The sequence below is a fragment of the Bombus fervidus genome, chromosome 7 (assembly GCF_041682495.2).
Source record: "Bombus fervidus isolate BK054 chromosome 7, iyBomFerv1, whole genome shotgun sequence".
Taxonomy (NCBI): domain Eukaryota; kingdom Metazoa; phylum Arthropoda; class Insecta; order Hymenoptera; family Apidae; genus Bombus; species Bombus fervidus.
In genome coordinates this window covers 4145043-4167095 of record NC_091523.1, presented here as the reverse complement: position 1 = coordinate 4167095, position 22053 = coordinate 4145043, and the positions used below count along the sequence as shown (strand labels likewise).

Sequence of the window (22053 nt, the reverse complement as noted above, 5' to 3'; positions counted from 1 at the left end):
AACAATCGAGTTTAACGTATATATAGCGTATGTGTCGGATACAAAGAAAAGTGGAGCGTTTTATGAAACGGTTCCATGTAACCTCATTTTCCGTTAATAATATGTACTCTTTACGCTTGCAATCCGAAAACTCGATATTTCTTATATTACGGAGTATAGGCAGGAAGCGCGCAGCCGTGTGATTATTAGGAAAAGTAATTGTTCAGTTTTGCGATCTACTTTCGAATTGGAACGCAAACGATCGATTTTATTCCTGGATTAGAATGTCAAGGGAAAGCGATGCAATGCACGCGTAATGTAATAATAATTCAGGAGAAGCAACATTTTTTATTTTCTTTGTATTCTTTTATTAACTTACTTGACGTTCTCTGTAGTTTTTATCGAATTATGATAAAACCTTTCTTAAATATTTAAGCTTATTATTTAACCATTCTTTTATCTATTCCTATGATTGTATCTCCTTATTAATCGAGATACAGAAAAGTCTATTGCAAATTCTTTTCTTACGTTTGCTTGCGGTAGTATGGTAATTTAAGGCCGAATATCATTGTAAATCATTGATTAGATACACTTCTGTAAACAATTAGGAAATCATTGGTCTTGACGATTTTAGATAATTAATGAAGGATTTGTGACGAAACACCGTGCTTCAAATAACGCAACATTTTTTATGATAGTTTAGTTTGTGCAATAACAGATTTCAAAATAATAGGGGATGGAACTGTTTGAGCAAGATGCTTTAGAATTGTTTGCGTCATAATTAACACTACGTGTTGGAATGGTATTTTTATTCCTGTGTGTTCTATACGTAATGTAAATATATGTAATGTAGCATATAAATTACGTAAATCTAGTTATTAATGTTGGTGGATCAAGGCATTTGTAAGCGCGATTCTACATTACTAATTATATAAAATGATTTGTCTATTGAGTCGAATAAACGTATTCCATTTTATAAACAATATAAGGGAGTGCTTCATGTAAGTACATACTCTTTAAATGTAATTGTATTAATAGATTACAAAGTTAGAAGTGTTTCATTTTATATTTATATTGGTATTATGTGAAAAAGATTTCATTGGATAATATAAATTCACAAAGTGAATAATTCGACTAAAATTTTGATTTTTTATGGAATTTTTTAAATGGAATTTTCTATTAATATGAGTGAAATTTTAATTGATGAAATTAGCATGTTTTGAACTGCATATTTTATTTTTTAAATGACTGCATGATGCGATTTTCATAAAAAAGCAGTTGTTATTAAACTTGTCAAGACTGTTATAGTTCATTTACATTCGTGTAAAATACCAGGACTAAGCGTTATAACATTCTTTCAGATGATAATCAAAATATCTTCTAAATTACAAATATGTAGTCTTCGTAACATAATAATCATGCAAATAGTCATTTACATAAGAACTTATTCGATTAGCCATTCTTTATTGATATATTTGCCATTCGTTATACTTTCTACTTTTTGATGGAATAACATTATGTGAAGTAATTAAAAGGACTCGTATTTAAATCGTTTGACATCTGAGGTTACGAGCTATATCGTATCTAATTTTTCACTAATTCTGTAACTAGTTCTTATTATGTATTGATCTAAACTTAGATCCTAATAAATAGTAATTTTATATACTATTTACAATAATTTTGCTTTTATACGATTCTCTCGTTTTGAATTTTCGATCATCAGCAAACAAAAGGGAATTCGTATCGCTTCAAGATTCGATCTTTAAAATTATCTGGTCCAAGCAACTTTTAATTTCATCCGTCTTCTGTTTCTTGAAGTGGCCCATAATCGAACACGCGTATCCGTGTTAGTAAGTAAGTACGTATTCTCGGATCGCAGGAAGTCACGCATATCAAAGTAGCTATCAGTCAGTAAGAGGAACGAGGCGACGTGTCGCGGGAGGGGATGCTTTCGAAGTACCTGCACCTGGAGGTAGGGGCAGCGTATAGGACGCAGAGAACAGAAACGCGCTGGGTGGTGTGGCGATGGTAGTGGTGGTGGTGGTGGTGGTGGTGGTGGCGTAGAGTCGGGCGAAAGGGAAAATAGTCGGGCGAACACTTTTTTTCTCCCCCATTTAGAGGCAGGTTTTTTGACACGGCGGTCGTTCGATCGACTTCCATTTGTCTCTGAGCATTCTGTCGACTAACGTCCCAAACATACTACCACGCGTTGCCACCGGTGCAAAGCCGAATATCTCGCGAAGATGCGCGTCGATCGCTTCCATCTGACCTGATCGAGTTACGTGTACGGTCAATACACTCGTTACAAACTTACTTCGATTTCTTCTCAGTGATTTTCGAGGAACCTTTTTCGTTTTGTACTTGCGGACGTGCAAAACGTAATCAACAAATGGATTGATTCGATAGTTCGATAGTTGAATGTTCTCTTGCTATACGTTTGATACAGAGTAAAACGTGATCCTTGTGATTGATTCTGATAATTTGTGTGCGCTGAAAGCGAGGGCACCTTTGAGCGTGTAGGAGGAACCACGACAAGACAGGTGGACTGAAATGAAACATTGGATCGGGTTTGTCTAAGAAGTTGCAAGGTGAGTGGAATTCAAGTGCGACCAGAACATTCAGCTCTTTTGTTTTGGTATGGGAAAATCATGAGTCGTCTATTGAAATGAAACTTGGCAAGGTCGTTGTTGTAATGAGCGAGAAATAAGATGTGCCTCCTAGATTGTGTTTCATTTTTTTTTCTGGTGTTCTGCGTTTCGTTAGTCGACTTATGGTTGGTTACGTAGTAGAGACGATCCTCGAGGTTGATGGACGATAATAAGGAGCATAGAACGATCGTCCTTAAACTAGTTGTGTAATCGTTCGGTGCGTTTAATCGGTGATATCGATGATCGGGTCGTGCAAAAATACCTCGGCTTCGTCTCGGTATTCAACATCGATAACGCGAAACTAAAATAATTTGAATCGATCGAAACACCTTAGTGTTTGAGGGAAGAAGGTCTCGTTGATGTGTCAGTTAGGAATTTTCCTGAGAGTAGCTGCAATAAAAATACATCTGAAAACCCGTTCGAATGATAGTCGATTAATGAAAAAGTTGGTTATCGGATCTGTGTGCTTGGCTGTTCCGTAATCTCTACGGGAACTGGCTGGTGTTGCAGAATATTAACCGAACGGTCGCGGAATTAACTGACCGTTGCCTGTAACTTGGTAGTCCACTTTCACGCGCACAAACTTCCAGATGTTCCCGGCATTTCTTACGTAAAACTCAGTTACTTGAGCAGGCCGTGCCGAAATGATCTTTTCTCTGCGATGAGGTTCGGTGCGGTAGTCCATTCGTCGAGCACGATAAAGAAATTTAAATCGAATAGTAATACTGAAAATTGGCCTCGAGATCAGCGATGCATGAGCAACGTGCCTCGGAGAAATTTCTTTCCTTATCTTGCCAGTTTTCTATATTGTTTTGTTTTGTGAAATTAAAGTATGTATTTGTTTTATATATATATATAAATATAAATATAAATATATAATAATAAATATATAATAATATATATAAATATATATATATCAAAATTGAGCAATTGAAAGAAAGCGTATAGTTGGTCATATTAAGCCCGAGTTCGCGTTATAATTATTTTCTTTATACGAGTTTTGGTATTTTATTCAAATGGTACTAGGCGGCCATACCCTTGTATATACATACATATATCCTTGTTTAAGAGGAACAATCGATTCTTTTACGAAAAATTCATTCTCTATTGAAGATACAGTTCTCTACGGAATATGCTTTACAATCGCGAGCGAAACTTGATACGTGCATATACCGTAGCAGAGAATTTACTTTCGATTGGCACGTAACAGATTCGTGCGCACGAACGATCGTGGAAAGGAATCGGACGCTGGAGTACTGTTCTCTCGAGAACGTTTTTAGTCAGAGATTGTAATACATAATATTACAAAGGAATTAACGAATTTCCTTAATTGTTGATAAAAATAATTCGTTAAATCAAATTTAGATCTTCAATCCAATTCACTAAAGCAATAAAAATTTTGTCCATTTTATTGACAATTTTTATTAGTGCATGTTTCCCAAATATACGAGAAAAAGCTATGGAAATCGAGCAACAAACGTTGACATATTTGCTGGTAGAAAACAAGAAGTTGAATGAACGATGGTAATGAATCGTAATGCAACGCAGCTGAGTCTAACGGTATTTCGAGTACGGTCGCCGATCCATAGCTGATCTTGATCTTCCTCCTCTCCTTACTGATCTTCGCGCCAACAGAGGAAAGAGGATCGAAAGAGCTCACGATCATCACGACTGGCCGCGTACTTGAGACGACCTCGTTAGATCTGCCGTTTGTCAAATTCTCCGCATATAGAAACCGACTTTTTATCCTCCTAATTTAGATAAAGTAGAATTAATGCTTCAACTAGAATAATCTTGCAATTAGGGAAGGTCCTTTTCTCTCTTGCTTTTCTGATTAAATTCTATAATTTTACAATTCTTTAATTCAGAATTGATTTTTTAAAGAAAAAAGAAAAAAAATGCGGAAAAAATGCACTTCTACGTAGCAATCTGACGTTATGATAGCTGTAAAAAAGTTTTTAAGGAGTTGTCGTTCACAATGTATGTTACATTAGAACATTATGTTATATTTGTTAATGAACTTAAAAATTCTTTGATATTACACAGCTTCTAATGGTATTTACAATTTACTAGAGTGATCGAGATCTCGAGGGAAATTTTTCCTTTCGTCAAACTTGTTTCCTCTTCTCCGAGAACATTTCTATATGCTCATAGACCATTAGAGACACATACTTAAATATTGTCATTCGTATACTTCAGTCTCCCAAAGCTTCCCAAAGTGAGAAATATGTTCTTACAGTCGAGCCTCTGCACACTTTTTTAAGATAACTATGAAAGTTAAATTGGTATCGATTGTCGCGTATGAGAAGCATCGTTGCAACCGATTCAGGTTACCATTCAGTACAGAGGGTGGGGAGGAACTATGGGCATTTTTAAACCTTTCCAGTTGACACGAAACGTACCTTGGCCTCCTTTTGAGATGTTACTTTTCCAGGCAGCGGAATTATTTGCGATACCAACGAATTCAATTAAACGATCTAACGCGTCTAACGATGTTTACAATTACATAAACGGAAATTAGAAGTTGAATTGACGTTTCTCGGAAAACCACGTAATAACGATCGTGATATTATTAAATGACAGCGTGTCAGGTGCTGTTATTTTTAATGGAACGAATAGAGAGGCGAAGGCGTTCTGGTACAACGTTGCGGGATAAAAATAAGGTTCCGATCGATCTTTTTGATATAGAAGAAAAAGAGATAATTGTGTATTCATCCTTAACGACGTAAAAATAATCTGATCCGAGATAAGACACGTCGATGATATAATTTAATATCAGGGGTAATTTTGAGAAAAATATTTTTCGATTCGATATACAAAAATCACTCAGTTTTTAGTATGATCTTCTACGTGTTTTCTAACGTCATGGTACAGTTACCGAGAAATATACTCACCAGTTAATAGGCCAAGAATTATACGAGTAAAAGTAGACTTAAATGTAGAAGGTGGTGCTTGACTTTCACGCGTCTGCATTATGGGTTCTTGCGTATAGGGTGATCCGAGAAAGGGGATGAAGATCGCAGATTCATATAGTATAGTATCTATAAAAATATATAAACAGATAATTGTTATAGATACTACGTTAATCCATCAAGAAACAATAAGTGAAAAAATGTAACTAAAGCAAGTATGTTGTTTTGCAGAATGGTACGAAGATTTTCGTGGTGTACGGTGGTGGCATTGGTGGTGCTGCTTTTCGTCACAACCGATGGTCTTCGTGAGCATAATACTCAGGTAAGTAAATGATTACCGTAGAAGAATCAATTCTGCATAAAGATTACATTTAGATAGCAGCGAAAATTGAATTACGTCTTAACGCATAATAAACGATTTCGGTTGATTTAGTATTATAACTTTATACTGATTAAAGTTACTTTTAAAATGTAGGAAATCTTTAGAGTATGATTTATTATGTGATAACATATGTCATTTAACGATCATATAATAGATATTACATTCTAGAATAGATATAAAGGGGGCTATGGAAGATTTTATAACAGAATCTTTTTTATCGAATGCATTTATGAATGATTTGATTTTTCGTAACTGTTACTGAAACTATAAATTATACTGGAGAGTTTTATTTTATTCGAGACATGATTTATATCTGTATTCTATTCCGATTAAGAAATTAATGATTATATTCTCTTTATACATTAATAAGTTTTTTTTATTTCAGTTTCTTTAAATGTGTTCTTTGCATGAACATTTATTCATAACAATTTTGTTTATAATTTTAAACATCGATTCATTTTAGAGATTGTTAAGTTTCAAACTTTCACCGAAGCCACGTATACATTAGTTATACAAATTTTTAATCAGTTACAGAGTTGTCCTTATATTTACTCGCGATACTTATCAGTAATCTTTTTTCTTAAAAATGCGATCCAAGAGTACCTCTATCTCAATTTTGTGTCAAGGATACTGTGTTGCCGATACCGTGTCTAGTATGGTGGCGGTGTTAATTTACTTTTTTCTTATTTTCTTTTCCACGAAGGCTACCGCGCCAGTGGAACGAATTAATCCTTGTTATTTGTATACGTCTCGTAATTGAACCTGCATACGGATAATTAGTAATCGAGGAAGCAAGTTATTTGTATGAATGGCCTGTATGACAGCGGTGATTCGAGAAGGAAATCCTAGGCATTTTTATCGTGGAAAATGCGACGCGTTCCTTCGCTTCCTGTCGTTAAGTCGCATCTTCATCGTGCTCGTTTCACTGTTTCCCGTTGGTCTTTGACGCGTGTAACGTTAACTTAATCGCGTGATGCGATTTAGGGAGGTTATCAATCGAAAAAAATCTTTAATGTCACGTGAATGCGCAGAAACGCGAGTTGCTAAGTTGGTAAACCATGGTTGGAAGTTAGCAATTTACGCTATACCACTTACGTCTATGGGATTGGTAGTCGTTATTTTGAAACTGTTTGAACATAAAAAATGATTAAATAAAATCGGTTGAAAAGAGGCAGAGAGAAGAAAATTGCAATAGGAAAAGAAACTAATTACATTACTTAGAAGATAGAAACGTGGCGTTGGTTTCTCGATAGAAAGTATCGATGAATTCACTTTCCATAAAATGAGCGTTAATAGAGCCGCGACTTCTTTTTTTTATTTTGTTTTCTCGATCGAAAGATGAATCTAGTTGCTTTTTCTTTATTTTCAGTCTTATTGGTCTTATTTTCAGTTAATGATTTAATCTAAGTCGTGAATCTTTTTATTCTTAAACAAGTTAAGAGATTTTGATATTTTTCTGTGAATAGATAATTTAAAAATGGTTCTTTAGAGTGACTTGTAGTAAAACTATTTGAGAGATTAATAAACTTTACATTTTATTCTAACAGTTATGTCAGATCTATCTAATGGAAATTTTATTCGAAGCGCGTATTTCAAGCTTATAAAGGTAACTTAGAAAGTAATAGTATTCTGATTTACGAAGTGATTATTGATACTTGATTAGAATTTACACGTAACTCGAGTACCACGGTTTACTTTGAAGCTGAAATAAACATTCACAACATAATCGTAACGAGATTCTTGTGTAAACCCATTGTTGTTATTCCAAAACATACACCTCATATAGGGAAGAGATAGAGATCAAAGTTGTTGGATCGTCGAATCCATTTCCCGATGCTCTGCACTGTACAATCACGACGAAGATCATCTCGGACATTCCCCTAACGCAAAGGTTATCGGAACGTGTTCGCCAGCTGCAAAAATGACCGTCGCGAATCCTTTCATCGTCCAACAAAGTCATAAGCATGGCCCCTAGTCACGTGTCCACGATTGGAAAGTTTTAATCGTAAGTAGAAGTAACGGGTATCGGTTGTAACGTTGCGCCAAACGCATTTCAGTTGTTCGTTAAATCACTCGAAGAAGGAAAGGGAAAGGGAAATATACCTATTACGTTACATTTATTCAAACTATTGAATTTTACGAGATGATCAAATAACAAGAATTTCAAAATTCTGTCATATGATTTTTCTTCAATGGTCATCAATAATGCCAAACATTGAATATCAATTACACTGATCATCGCATACATCGAGTGTCTCTAACTTTGATAGCACTCTTGCTTCAATATCATAGCATTGTCATACACGTACTGTTGTTAGAACAGTATTTGAAATTAACAACATAAACGAATCCATCAATCAAGGTCCGTTCTAGTTCGAATTCGACAGCGATACCTCGTCCTTTCGTTCTTTGTCGTAATTACTTTCCTATTCTCACCTCTCTCGCGAAATCATAGCTGAAACGCTTCAGCTCACTCGCGTAAATACCGGAATCATCGTCACTGGCATGCATTTTCATTTTATTACGATATTGGAGTTGAATTGCAGTCAAGTTTAATTCGCATGGTAGGATTCACAGAACACGACAGAAATAATAATTAAAAAGGTATAAAAAATAGCAACCTTTACATTACTTAGAAGAGGAAACAAATCTCCATTTGAATTTAAATTATTTAGTTGTATTCATAAAAATGTAAATTTGCGTAAACATTAGCAGTCTACTTGCTAATTTGTTTAAAAACTAGTGAAACTAAATATCCAACAAACACTCGTTAATAGCTATCGATACACACGACAATTGGTGGCATTTTAAAAATTAGTTCAAAAATAAAAATCGTTGAGATCTGATATCTTATAAAAGAGAAGTTCACCTTATTAACTACGGGTGAAACTGAAAATTGTACGAACCCCGGCGGGTTACATTGCGTGCTTACCTCGAACGAGCTCGCAAGTGTATCGTTGAAAAGCGGCTCGATAGCGGATAGCCGAGAGATACGGACAGAAATGAACGCGGAGGAAAAGAAAGGAAGGAAAGAGAACTGCAGGTTCGCGTGGACCACGCCTAGTCGTGCGCCGGTCTTTCGTAGCAAATAATACAACGGGTGTTCGTAAATTTTGTGCTTTTCCAATCACTGTAGATATTTTCGCATGACGAACCCTGTGGCAGCTGGCGTTTGCACGGTCTTGGCCTGTTGGAGCGGTGGACGGTGGACAGAACGGTTCAACCGGACGCAATTATGCGTGTCATTGAACAGTGACATTGTTGTGAGCGTGATAGAAAATAGTTGTTCCAAGCTTTTACTTATTTAGATCTTAGAATTTAATGTCAGGTTCATTTAATGAATAAAATGTGAATATTAATACGAAGCGATTAAAACTAGCGGTCTGCTATTTTAAGTTCAACACTCTGAAGGTCATATTAGTCATTTATAGGATTACATTCCTATCGGTCTTCTTTGAGAGTCAGATTTTTGATTATAGTTTAACTATTCTATTCCGCTATTTATAAGCAGAAATTTGATATAGATACTTATGTACTCATCGACTAAAATTGGAATAATTTGGAAACAGTCTACACCTATTATTTATTAAATCGCAGCGGATCCACCATTTTTCTAATAGTTTATAAGTTTTCTTAAAATTCCCTCAAATCACCGAGAATTGTTTTCTATCCACCCGTTATACAAGCTACTCAGATATCAACTATTTATTAAATTTTATACGTTACAGCGAGCGCGCAGTTTGTAGGATTATCTGTTTTAGATTTCGATATGGTGTTACCTGAGCTCGCTAAATACGCCAGGATCGTGAAAACAGTCAGCTAGTCGGTTTAGAGCGATCAATTATTCTGGTGTAATTATCCTAATTATTTTCGTTCACACGCGGCTCGAAAATTGATCGTTTTTATACTTTTCCTAGTTCCAAAGAATTTCATAGTAGATATACAGAGGCAGATTTGAAATGAGAAATGATTTTTACATTTGGAAAAAGAAATGCAATTGTAGCGACGATACGCTCCTTTACACTGCACATAAGCATTTAAACGTTGAAATTTTCATCATTTAATTTTATTTTGACAATTTGTATTGTACATGTTGCGGAAGTTTCATGTGGTATTTAAACGTTCGTACAATACGTTCCGAACGGGAATGCAATTGACCAGAAATAATCCGTGGTCGACTTTCATGGTGGTTATACTTACGTCTCTCTAAAGGTAAATAATGTTTCATTAATAGCCTAAAAATCTACAAGTTTTGTCCAGCACCAAGATTAGTTTCATTTGCAGTTGATCGATGAAGAAGTAAAATAACTGTTTGTTCCGTGATGTTTTCTTTCGTATTATAGAATGTAATATTGGGTAACGCAAAATTATTGGATTTTTATTATTAATCCTATATAGAGTATTAATCGACAAGCAACAACGTGTCCTAAAATGTATTTTGCAACGTTAAATGAGTTCCCAGTCTTGAGTTTAGTTCGATGGTCTGATTCTCGAAGGATTAGCGCAAAGTAGAAACTCATTTAGCATTTCGTAAATATGTTGAGATTTAAGCGTATCTCGAATAAAAAAAAAAAAAAAAAAAAAAGAAAAAAAAAATAGGACAGTCACGGTGTTGAATGCCTTTTGTACAAATACGCAATTCGTCTAGAAATATTAATGGTTCCGTTGACTGTTCGTTGATGAAGTTCGGAGGAGAGAAGGTCGGCCGATCTTACTGAAAGTTAATGCACATCATCCACGATCCTTAATCTAAATTACACATCTATTACAGGCGTTGCTTCCCGTGTTACGGCACTTCGTATTCCTTGCTCGGTTTTGCGTAATCGAATCGCAATGCGAAAAAAAGAAGCAGTAGGATGAGGTCAGCGGATTTCGTTTCTTCGACGAAGGGGCTGCCTACTTCAATAATGTAATATAGCGTGCCTTCGTTATACAAGATTGACCTTATCGTGAGATAATAATGATTAAAGAAGACGGAGAAATATCTGTATTTGAATGTTTAAATTATGCAATAGAAATACGGAAAACGTGGACCTTTGTTATAATAATCAGGGGAACACGAGCGTGAAACCTTGAATAATGAAAGTCGAACAATTGTGGATACGCGCGTTATAATGATGATTCGCGGCAAGCCAAATTAAAATTGCGCGTAGAATAACTTGTAACGAAAGTTATCTATGTTCTGCAGTTTATTCGAATATTTTATTGTCATGTAAGCATTTTATACATCTATTTAAAAAATTATCTATGACTAAACTTATGAATGTCTAATTTTAGTTAATAACGTTTATCCGTTATAAATTACCATATGTCTTTCCAAAGGAAATTAAAACATTCTGCAAATTTCGTCTGGTGATTTCTAGGAAAAATACAGAAGAAAAAATAAATCTGTAAATAAAGAGTAGTGAATGCGACAGAAGACTATAGTCGACATCATTCGTCAAACGTGAAGTATGTCCGAACTCGATCGTTGTCGTTTGTTTCTCTGTCGATGAACGAGTACAAATTGATCTCTAGTCTTTATTGCGGACAAATATTTTCTTCCTTCGTACATGCAAACATTATTTAAGATCATCCAAGCGGACAAATATTGCGTATATCTAAAACTATCGTTTCTTCATATCTCGTACCTAAAACGCATTAAGAGCTCATCTCACTCATCCACCTAACGAGAAGACGGGTATACTCACCGATATGTCGTTGCACAAGAGAAATTTTTGTAAACCTTAGATATAGAAACGACAGAGCGTTAGACATAAGGGAAAAATTGCGCAAAGAGAGACGTTTATTAATCTGGAACGGTTTTTATGAGGCTTGACGATGCTTTGCAATATCCCGTTATTATCCATCTCCCTGGTTGCATATAATTATGAACAACATTAACATTTCGAGCATCGATCCGTGGATTTATAGATCGTCTTGTAGAATAAGGTGCACGGTACAAGGTCGTCTACTCTTACCACTGGATTTCTAGTATCCTTATCAGTCTCATCGGAAGGATAGCAGGATCCTTGATCGATTAATGCTGGACGCGAAAAAAATTAGAGCGTATCAGCTATTTCTGAATTCACTCAATGTTGTTTTTTATTGGCCATAGATTGGACGAAGAATATTATTTTAGTTTGTTGACAGGTTTTAGCAAACTGCGATCATAACGCTCGATCGTGAAAACGGGTTTAACGAAATTCATCTTTGCTGAATTAATTTAATTAAGTAGATTAATTATATAAAATTTTAGGTTAATCACGGCAATAAAAATAAAGTTTTTAAATTCAAGGCAGACAGAGTTGGAAAGGAGCTAGTTTTTATAGTGACATTTTATTTCTTGTAACAATACGATGAGTATATTCCGAATAAATTCTCTGAGGCGAAGGAGTTAAAGAGAAATCAAGAGAAAAACGAGCGTTTTATATTTAAAAAAAACACAATAGATGTAAAAATGTATTGCGTACTATTTGTTCTAATTTGTATTACAAATAAGGGTGATCGTATTGAACGCCGTTCTTGTTCTTGAGACTGGGATCCCGAGAATATTAATCATGGAACCTATTAAATAATATAACAAAGTAGCAATACTGAATTAAATCGTAAAGTAGTATCATAATGCGATATCTGAGGCACGATTCCCATAGATCTACTTTACTCGTTGCACACGTTACTTAGATACCTCACAAAAACAGCTGGTGTATTTTTCCTGACATAGTTGTTTCATTCATAAATTTTTACTAGCACTTTACATTTTTAGCTACTAAATTGTAACTCAATAGAACTACAATAATTATATTGCACATACATATATAATGGTTTTTTTTTGTATAGCATTATCATATTATTTATAACTTAGAATATTTACATATTAATATTTCATTGTACGACCTTTGGTTTTCATAATGTTGTATTCCGATGTCGTATAACGGTACCTACAATAACCTTAATCAACATATACATATAGTCAAATAGCGTTAAGTAATTACTCTATGCGGGAACGCATAACGATAGAAATTAAGCGTGAAAAAGTCAGAAACGCGTGAAAGGAAAAAGGCCTTCGATATTAATAAAAACTGCTTTCAGATAATCAAAGATTATAGGTATTATAGGTATTAGAGATAGAAGTATTTTATTGAGTTATCTATGTACTATTAGAGTTAACTATGATGCTTTATTCGATAAACTGGTGATACGAAAATCTGACTTGTGTCATTGTTCTCTTGCGATGATTCACATTGGATAGAAAATTCTATTCAAATGACAAATTTTGATTTTTTAATTAACCATGTCCTTTAGTATCGAGGAAAGATAAATATTCTATCATCTATTTTCTTATTCAGATAGTGATATTGATTTCTCAATTCAGAATTTTGGAATTCTTTTACCAACCATTTCAAGTAGTAATGACGCAATTGCCGATACAAATATGATATGATACTTCAAATAAAAATTTTATAGTGGCTTGTTCACCATTGAGGACGGTTAATGCTGGAAACCAAGAGCAGATGCCTACTTATATTTCTTGCCTTTAATCCTGTTGCAGGTGTAGTTACGTTCAATATGTTTCATTACACTAACCTATTACATTCCGTGTATTCTGTTGCATCACTGTTGAGGCGAGTTATTTTGTGGTTTGCCGGCGATTGTCGTTCTAATTATACTCAGGAGGAAATTATGAACGATTGCAATAAAAGTTGGCTTGGCCATGGTGTATATTAACGTATAATTCAATTTCATAAAGTAGTCTCAGTCGTTTTTTTCTTATACTTATTTTCCATTCTTCGAAAGCCAGTATTTGAATTTTCCAAATTTTTCTAGGTACATATCATTCTTCGTGTTATATCTCAAATACAAATTCGTTTTCGATAATATAAATATTGACAGTACTTCCAGAATACTTAAGTTATTTACAGTTATTTACAGACTCGCGTCTCCATCCTTCCAGATATCGTATACCTAATTGTCCTAACGCAAATGACGCTCATTTGTCAGTAATAGTGCGATGCGTTTGCCGAACCTTTCCATTTGAGCAAGTGCACCCATCTAGACCGGTGCAAGTTTATTGGCCGTGTAAAGTCTTATACAAGTATATGTGCTCGCCGATGTATGCAGCACGATGTATTGCACAAGCATACATAAGCCTAATCTAAATCAGATTTTCCACCGGAGAAAGCGTCTCTTCTGCATCGTTTACTTCGACTGACTTCCTGAAATCCGCGGTGTTATTTATTTTTTATGTTTTTATCCATGTTACGTCTTATGATTTTTCTGTTGCTACCGCTGGGATAATTACTTATCAATAAGTGTTACACACACTCCACGAGTCGTTGTAGTCTTTTTTGTTTCTATCTTTGGCTTGGTCAGTGTAGAAAACCCTTAACGTGGAATTATCTTTTTGCGTGTATCAGGTATTATATGTATTTTACTAGGAACATTAAGGACGTTTTTCTTCACCTTATGCCATTTCATTTATCTTGCGATATTCCATGTTATTCTATATCATTCGTTTTATCTCTGATTTATCACATTTTTAAGACTAATCATTTTTGAATTCAGCAAAGCAATAAGTACCAGCATCGTTTGTTTAATGTATTTCAATACGTATACCAAATATCTATTTCGCGAATTATCTTAATTCTCACTTATTTAACAATAAATAGCGCTCATTATGAAACATTACGTAACAAGTTAGTCTGTAATTTAGTATTATTTATTTTTCCTGAAGCGAACTCTGAAAGTTATTATTGCTGAAATTGTCGTATGTCTCGTTAAGTTATGACGATTTGACCAAAAGAAATGTTTGCATTTCAGAAGAGTTACACACCGGCTTGTTTCCGCGTTCCTTTGTAACTTCACAGAAATCATGCAATCGAGGGCACCGCATAAAGATGAAATAAAGAAACAACCGACGTAATTATTTCTCGTTTCATACGGTCGGACAGACTTCTATTTGATTTCTCCACAGTTGACCGATGTAAAAGCGATTCACGTCGATCCTCTGGCACTGTCTCTAATTTTCCGTATTCTTCTTTCACCATTGTCGACGGACTCTCTTTTCTCGCATTGTATGCAGGCTCGTGTGCGATTCTGCACTTTTCGTGCTGAGCACACGCGTGTTGAGACCACGGTATTTACCTTTAATTTCAGTTTTATTTTTTTTTTTTACAGAAACAAAGCTAATCGGTGATTCTCATCACGGATTCGCTCTGTTATTGCACACCACCTCTTCGTGCAAATTCGTTTCCGGTTTCTCGATAGGCTTGGTATCTTGTACGATTAAAATTGTTTTATTCTTTGCAAAGATCTATCGCGTAGATTTTTTCGAGCATTGCGCACAATAGAGAGAAATTCTTCGACGAAACGAATAGAAAAATTTCGTTTTTGATAGATGTAAAATGTTTAGATAACAGAGAGATAAGAAATTCGTTGCATCATTTCATTTCTTGGAAAATTGCTTCATACTATATCGTGCAATATGGCGTCATGAATTCTCCGATTGGATTTGCAATCATTTCTTCGACAACTATGCTGTTCGTAATTAAGTTGGTTCGATTGGTTCATGTGTAACTGATTTTTAGTTCTTATGTAATTACACATCATGCGTCGAGTGCTTTAAATCATATATATGTATACGTATATCAAGTTTTAGTGAATTCATTTATGACAAAAGATTAAATAATTCTAATTTGACGAACGTCAGTAATCAGCATGTTTTCTTCATTTTTTTGAAATGATGTACACTCTTACACTTATAAGTAAATTAGTTGTCAATTTCAACGTAGAATGATTATGGATGTAATATCAAGTAATAGCGCGAGCTCAGAAATTGTAGTATTAGCATATTGTAGTTTCATAATTCATAGAATCACGATAATCTGTAGTCCAAATTAGCGTGATTGGAAATTAGGTCTAACGTGTGAATAGCGAGCTCTGCATAATTCATGCTAACGCTGTGATTTCCATAATTCATAATGACCTCGCTGCTTTAGAACCGCAACTTGTAGTACTCTTCGTTAAAGATCGTGAATCGGAAGACTACTCGTGAATTTTACGCTGAAAGCAGTTAAATGTTCATGCATCAAGAAACCTGGTTTGTAAAATAACGTAACGTACTTAACACTTTACATGAGTTACGAATTTGTAAAATGTATAAGATTTAAAAGATCCGAATGGAAAGAGTTCATAGAACTTAAATTCTTAATTCGATGATAATATTACTTACAAAAAAAAAAAAAAAAAAAAAGGATAATAATGTTTGATAAAATTCCTGGTTTTCGGCCAAGATCTGCGATATGTAAATGTAGAGAAAAGGCGGAAGTTGCACGTCGGAAGTGATAGTTAAGTCGAAAGTGATCACATAATATGACGCGACAATCGATCTCTTCCACATTCATTTTCGAATCACTACTCTTTGACGATTCCTACATTTGTGTAGTATACAGACATTTCTGAAACTAAAAAAAAATTTTATTTCGAACGAATGCAAATATTGCTTTCTGTCTTGATTTTTACAGATGCTATTTTACACAGTACATATAATTTTGGACACGAGCAATGATACAAACGTGAGATGACATAATAATAATAACAAATGTCAAGAAGACTTCTCTGAAAGATACAAAAAGTGGATTTAAATTTATTCAATGGTTTGATCAATCATCTGGTTAAGTATAATCGCAGTATCGAGTACATAATTATTTATGTTTGTTTGTGTATAATATACCTTCAGTGTAGTAATCTCAATGTTGAAGAAAGAAATCGATTGAAACGCTTTGTTAAATCACGTCAATTAATCTACTGCTCACGTCTTGCTAAATTTCTTACGTTGAAAATTCGCGTCCTCCAACGTGAATCTTGCTTAATGTTTCAATTGCACTTGTTGCGGTATCGATCGACTCCGCTAAGCGCAGAAACGACCAAATAATAGACGTGTGTATTACTTCTTGGTTGCATATTTTATTTAACTCATATTCAATTTCTTTTTCACGAGCTTTTGAATTAAGTTCTAACTAGTTTGTGTCTGTAAATTACAATAATAAAAGCAGTTAGATTTGAACAACAGATAAAATCGATAGAATACTTAGATATTTCATGTACATGAGAAGTATTTTAGTTTGTTAATTGACAATGCTGTATATAAATTTTGTATTAAGCACCTTGGTTCCCACAGTGCTATCGCAAATATGTGGCGGTTTCGATCAACTTATTCCTTAGTGAAAAAACTATAATAGGAGCGTTAGTGGGTTTACGATTCATAAATCGTGTGTGGAGGTAAATGATGAAGGGGACCTATGTTGCCTGCGGCACCGTAGAAAGTTGATGCCGTTCTGGTTTGCGGTTTGAAATTGTGTTAAAGGTCGTTGTGATTTTGATAGAATGCGACTCAATGCAAAATTCGTTTAATCGAATCATCATTTTGTTCCCGTGTCCAATTCCATTGTTATTTATCATTCTTAAAACAACTGTCTTTAAAAGATCTTACTTACTACGGTGAAGTACTGGGAAATGAAATCATCTTTCGATCGAGGAACGGTTTAAATTCGGAACGACTAGAGTGAATGTAGAATAACATAATGTCCCAAGTGAATTGCTTAAGTTGTCAATTTCACGTTGCGTGTAGAACGCAGTGACTCTAGAATCCATTTTGTGACATTACGGGGCTCTGCTCTCGGATCGTGCGCCAGAGGAATTCGAATTATAAAAAATTGCGGCATCTCGAGTCCACGGATCTAGCTTTTTTAATACCACTATCAGAGAAATGCTTAATTCGCTTCCGTCAATTTCTCTTTCGTTTCTGAATACGGGTTTTGTATCTTCATTATACGAAGAGAAACGAACGTTCCAATATCATTTGAATTTTAATTAAAAATGTGCAAATTTTAAGATTGTCAGCTGAAATTTCTACGTTTCTCTCAAGAGAAATTATATTACTATATTATCGACTAAGCTAAACTAAAGAGTGATATAAGATAAAGTAAAATTTAAGAAACGTAGCACATTTTACGACAATAGAATAGAATTTTAAAAAAGCCGAAACTGCTTTAACGCTTGTAAGTATCGTGTCACGATATTTTATTTACATAGATAGTAATTAAGACAGATTAAACCATTATAAATTCTTTTATTCGTACCTTTTTAGTAAAAATATTTTATAAGATATTTTTAAACTGTATCATGTAGAGTATACGTATGTATGAAGTGAGAAATCGTCGAAGTTCCTTATAAAAGTCTGATACTGAAAAAATCGTACTTGAAAGGATCTCGTGGATCGTTTTACGGGGCCAACAGGAACCACACCCTGGTGTTTGTGAACCAGTTTTTTCAGGTCGCTTCTGCATATTAACGTCTGTCACTCGTACAAATGATCTCAATGAAGAGGTTGAAATTTACATTTTCTTGCGCAATTATGCCTACCTTTCCTTAGGTGTATTTCATTAAATCTATTAGGCCAATGCGTTGCCTGATTTGTCGTTTAATCGTTACGAAACCCTGTTGTGGATTTTGTCCAAGTTTTTCTTTGTTAACTATCGTCGTTCCATTTATTCCAACTTGATTGCAGTCACATGTACGTGTTGTCAGATACAAGAAAGATATTTAAATTCAGGTGAGGTTTTTTTTGTAACGGTTGTGATTGATCAATAGTATTAATGTGAACAATAGCTTTAGTACTAGCATTTAAATACTGATTGCTTCGATTCAATCCTGTAGAAACGATTGATTAATAATAATTCATTTTCAATGTTTATCCGTAAGATAGCATCTATTCTTCAAGATAATATCTATTTGGGATCTAGCTAGAATTTGAATAAATGATTATGAAGATTTTGCAAGGTTCTTCCATCATTTTCTGGTTACAGTGAGAAGTGCTGATTAGGTGAAATCGCGTCCATGTCTCGGATCATGGAGTCAAGCGACGTGAAAAATATTTAATAATTCCATGAATAATTCACCGTTCTTGCCAGAGCTTTCTTATTGGTTAAATCGAGATGGTTGAACCGGTGATAATCGTCCTCTGGCTTTAGGAGCCTGTCGGTTTCGTAGTCTTAACCGCTAGGTAATCAGCTGTCTTTTACGGATTCACCGATGTCGGAAGTCTAGACGGTGAAAGTACACCTTCGATCGAAATTGAGATGCAAACTGGCAAATCAGAGCCCTGTCGAAATCCAAGGACAATACGCTCAAGTATCGATCATTGACGACGAACACTTTTGTTCTTTATATCGTTCAACGGTTAAATGTAAATGATATGTAGCCTTCTGTTCACAATGGGGAAAGATAACAAAAATTCGAAAGTTAAGTTGTCAGAACGATAGGTTTTGTTCTTATAAATTCTGAATATTTAAAATAAAGTAGGCATTAGTCAGTTATATCAGTTTTGGAAAAAAATTATTATAAGAGGGTAATGGGTATATTCGTCATTTATTCAATTAATCCTAAGACGCTTAAGATTTTAGAATATTTACCAACGCTTCGAGTTCGGTGGATATTTTTTGACTCTCTCTTAAACCTAGAATGAAGTATATGTTTATTTTACCGATGTACGTAGATTTCAATGGAATAACAATTTGCACTCTTTAACTGGCAATTTCGCCTGTTTAAAATAAATTAAATAATAGAAAGAAAAAAAAAAAAAAAGGAAAATACGTATAAGGGTCTGAGATTTAAAATGTTCGAAGACATGTTTTCAAGGAGAACAAAATTCTGGTTGATTCTGGACACTCGGGTAGTGTCCTTCGCGAGTTGGTTCGACACTGGCGAAGCGGTCTACCTTCGAGGATATGAATCGGCCTCTCACCGTTGTCAGCGTAATACACTTTTCCAATAATTTGCAACGCGCGATATTACATACGATTGCGCTGCTATATCGACAACACGTACATAACAACATAGGACATGATAACAGGAAAGTTTGGCCTCAAATAAATAATGACAGACCATGTGGATTATTTCTATTTTCATTCGATCATATTGTCGATGATACAAATGGTTACAAATAAGATTTATGCATTTCAATATCTAAGTTATGTAACCTTCGACATGGTACAGTATGCAGATTCTTCTTGCTATCTACCAAAATTTTGAGAAAAGATGTGGGAATTATATGATACCGATATCATGACGTAATTATTGTAAAAGTAATTTGACTACGATTGAAGTTCAAGTTTATTCGACAAAGATTAAGATTGTTAAAACCGTTTACTTTTGTTTTGTTAGATGATTAAGTGATTAGGTTACAGTCAATTTCAAACGTTTGAACATAAAATTTAGTAATTCGTTTGTACTAATTAAGTGTAATAAAGTTTTATTTTTCAGTGCAATGTTTGTAAAAATATAAAAACATCTTTGATAGAAACTGAATTATAGAGAATGCAACATTTTTATTTACTTTATTATACGATATTTACTTTATCTCTTGTGCATAAAGCCTGTTAACTGTTTTATGCAACATATTGTTGAATCTATTATTTTTCTTTTATCAGGAATAAATTATATCTGGCCTATTAATCGCGTAACAATGTTACTTCATCGCGTAAAGATTACACATACGAATCGAACCAATCTTTCACATCAGAACTATAGTTACATTTTTTTCTAATCACTGGAACATCGTGCAAGCCCAATTATGTTTGCCATTTCCCGTTACAGGACTGTTACATATTGTATTGCATGTTCATAATCGCCGGAGATGTATTTGAAATTACCAATGGCGAGAGTTCGACCGAAGATTCCCTTAACTAGCAAGAATCTCGTTTCGTGTCTTCCAATTACGCAAATAAACAGGCAATTTGTAATTACATAGGGGAGGTATTCGTGTTGCAAGGATCTTCATTGTTACGTACAGCCGTTCGAATGGAAAAATTCAAGATTATCTCTTGCTGATTTTTTATCTTATCGGAAAAAATAATCGAATATTACACGTTTGTTAGAAACGGGAGAAACTGCACTTTGATTTCAGCTTTTTAAAGGATCAATTTATTGGTTCGTAGGAAAGTTCTTGGGAAATCCTTTTGAACGTTAATAGCGATTACAAAAGCGTAAGAAAGTGTGCAATAATAGAGAATCATCTAATTTTGTCCTACTTGTATGAATTTCGCGGCAATTACAACCGTTATTTTATTTTGAAATCAGAATATAATAATTGTACTACGATTGTATGACGATTGAAATACGAAGAGATACTTAATATTTAAGAATAGAAATTAGGCAAATTATGTTATGTCCGATGTTTATCTGTTAACATTATGTACATGTCAATATACTGAAATTGAGCAAACACGAAAATGTCGGAGATATAAACTTGTTTAAAAAGTTAAATATCGTAAAAGGATTTAGCTTAATAATTCCTAAAATTATTACGATAAATCGCATACTTGATAGAGTTAAAGAGATTAGAAAATAACACTACCACCTTCATGGTATTTCTCACATGCTTCTCCTGTTAGCTAGATACACCATTGTCGCTATCCAGATACAGTTTTATGCGAATATTCATATCACCATTATGTATCTGGACACTATTTTGACTGGTTTGTGCCAAATAAAGAAAATTGTTGTTTCGCTTTGTTTCGAAAGCGAGCGCGGACATAATTGCGACGTAGGCCGGAATGGCAATGTCCTGGTATTATTCATAGCGTTAATTTTCCTACGCGTTTTGCGATTTTTCAACTTCACTTGCGCGCTCATTGTGCAATTTTAAGTATCTTCACTCAGTTTCAGAGGATTCTAGGGTGCACCTCGTTTTGCTCGAGGGTGATACGTCGGGATCTCCGTTATTGATGGCAGATTGTGAAAATATAATTAGTGGCCTCTCAGAATTCATAGAGTACATAGAGTATAATTTAGTGATTTACATTCCACAAGTTGAAAATGGATTGATTCAGCTGTATAAAAAGAGATTGAAGGAAAATGGTGATCTTTTTGCAAATCTTCAGTTTCAATACTCGATTTGCATTTCGTGAAGAAAGTTAACTTGATGAATTTCGTTGACAGATGATTATCGTTCTCATCAGACGTCACTTATTCGGTATATGGTATTAAAATCGAGGTCATCTCAGAATAAAATTTCTCTTTTTATGTTAAATAAGTAAAGTTTGATTGATGAATTTTTATTAGCCGTTGCAGCAAAAGAAGATCTTTAGTAGGA

General features: G+C 34.4%; 1 protein-coding gene across 7 annotated transcripts in view; it reads left to right on the top strand.

The window, feature by feature from the left end:
- Positions 1–2061: 2061 nt before the first annotated feature.
- The window catches only part of LOC139989371 (uncharacterized), a 46247-nt gene continuing 26255 nt past the window's right edge, over positions 2062–22053 (top strand). For 6 of the 7 annotated variants that reach the window (XM_072007664.1, XM_072007661.1, XM_072007663.1 and 3 more), the window contains exon 1: positions 5752–5861. In XM_072007664.1, coding sequence (XP_071863765.1) covers positions 5757–5861 — 105 coding nt within the window. In that variant the 5' untranslated portion in view covers positions 5752–5756. Of the gene's footprint in view, positions 2568–5751; positions 5862–22053 lie in introns of those variants that run through there. The other variant, XM_072007662.1, reaches the window with a different exon arrangement.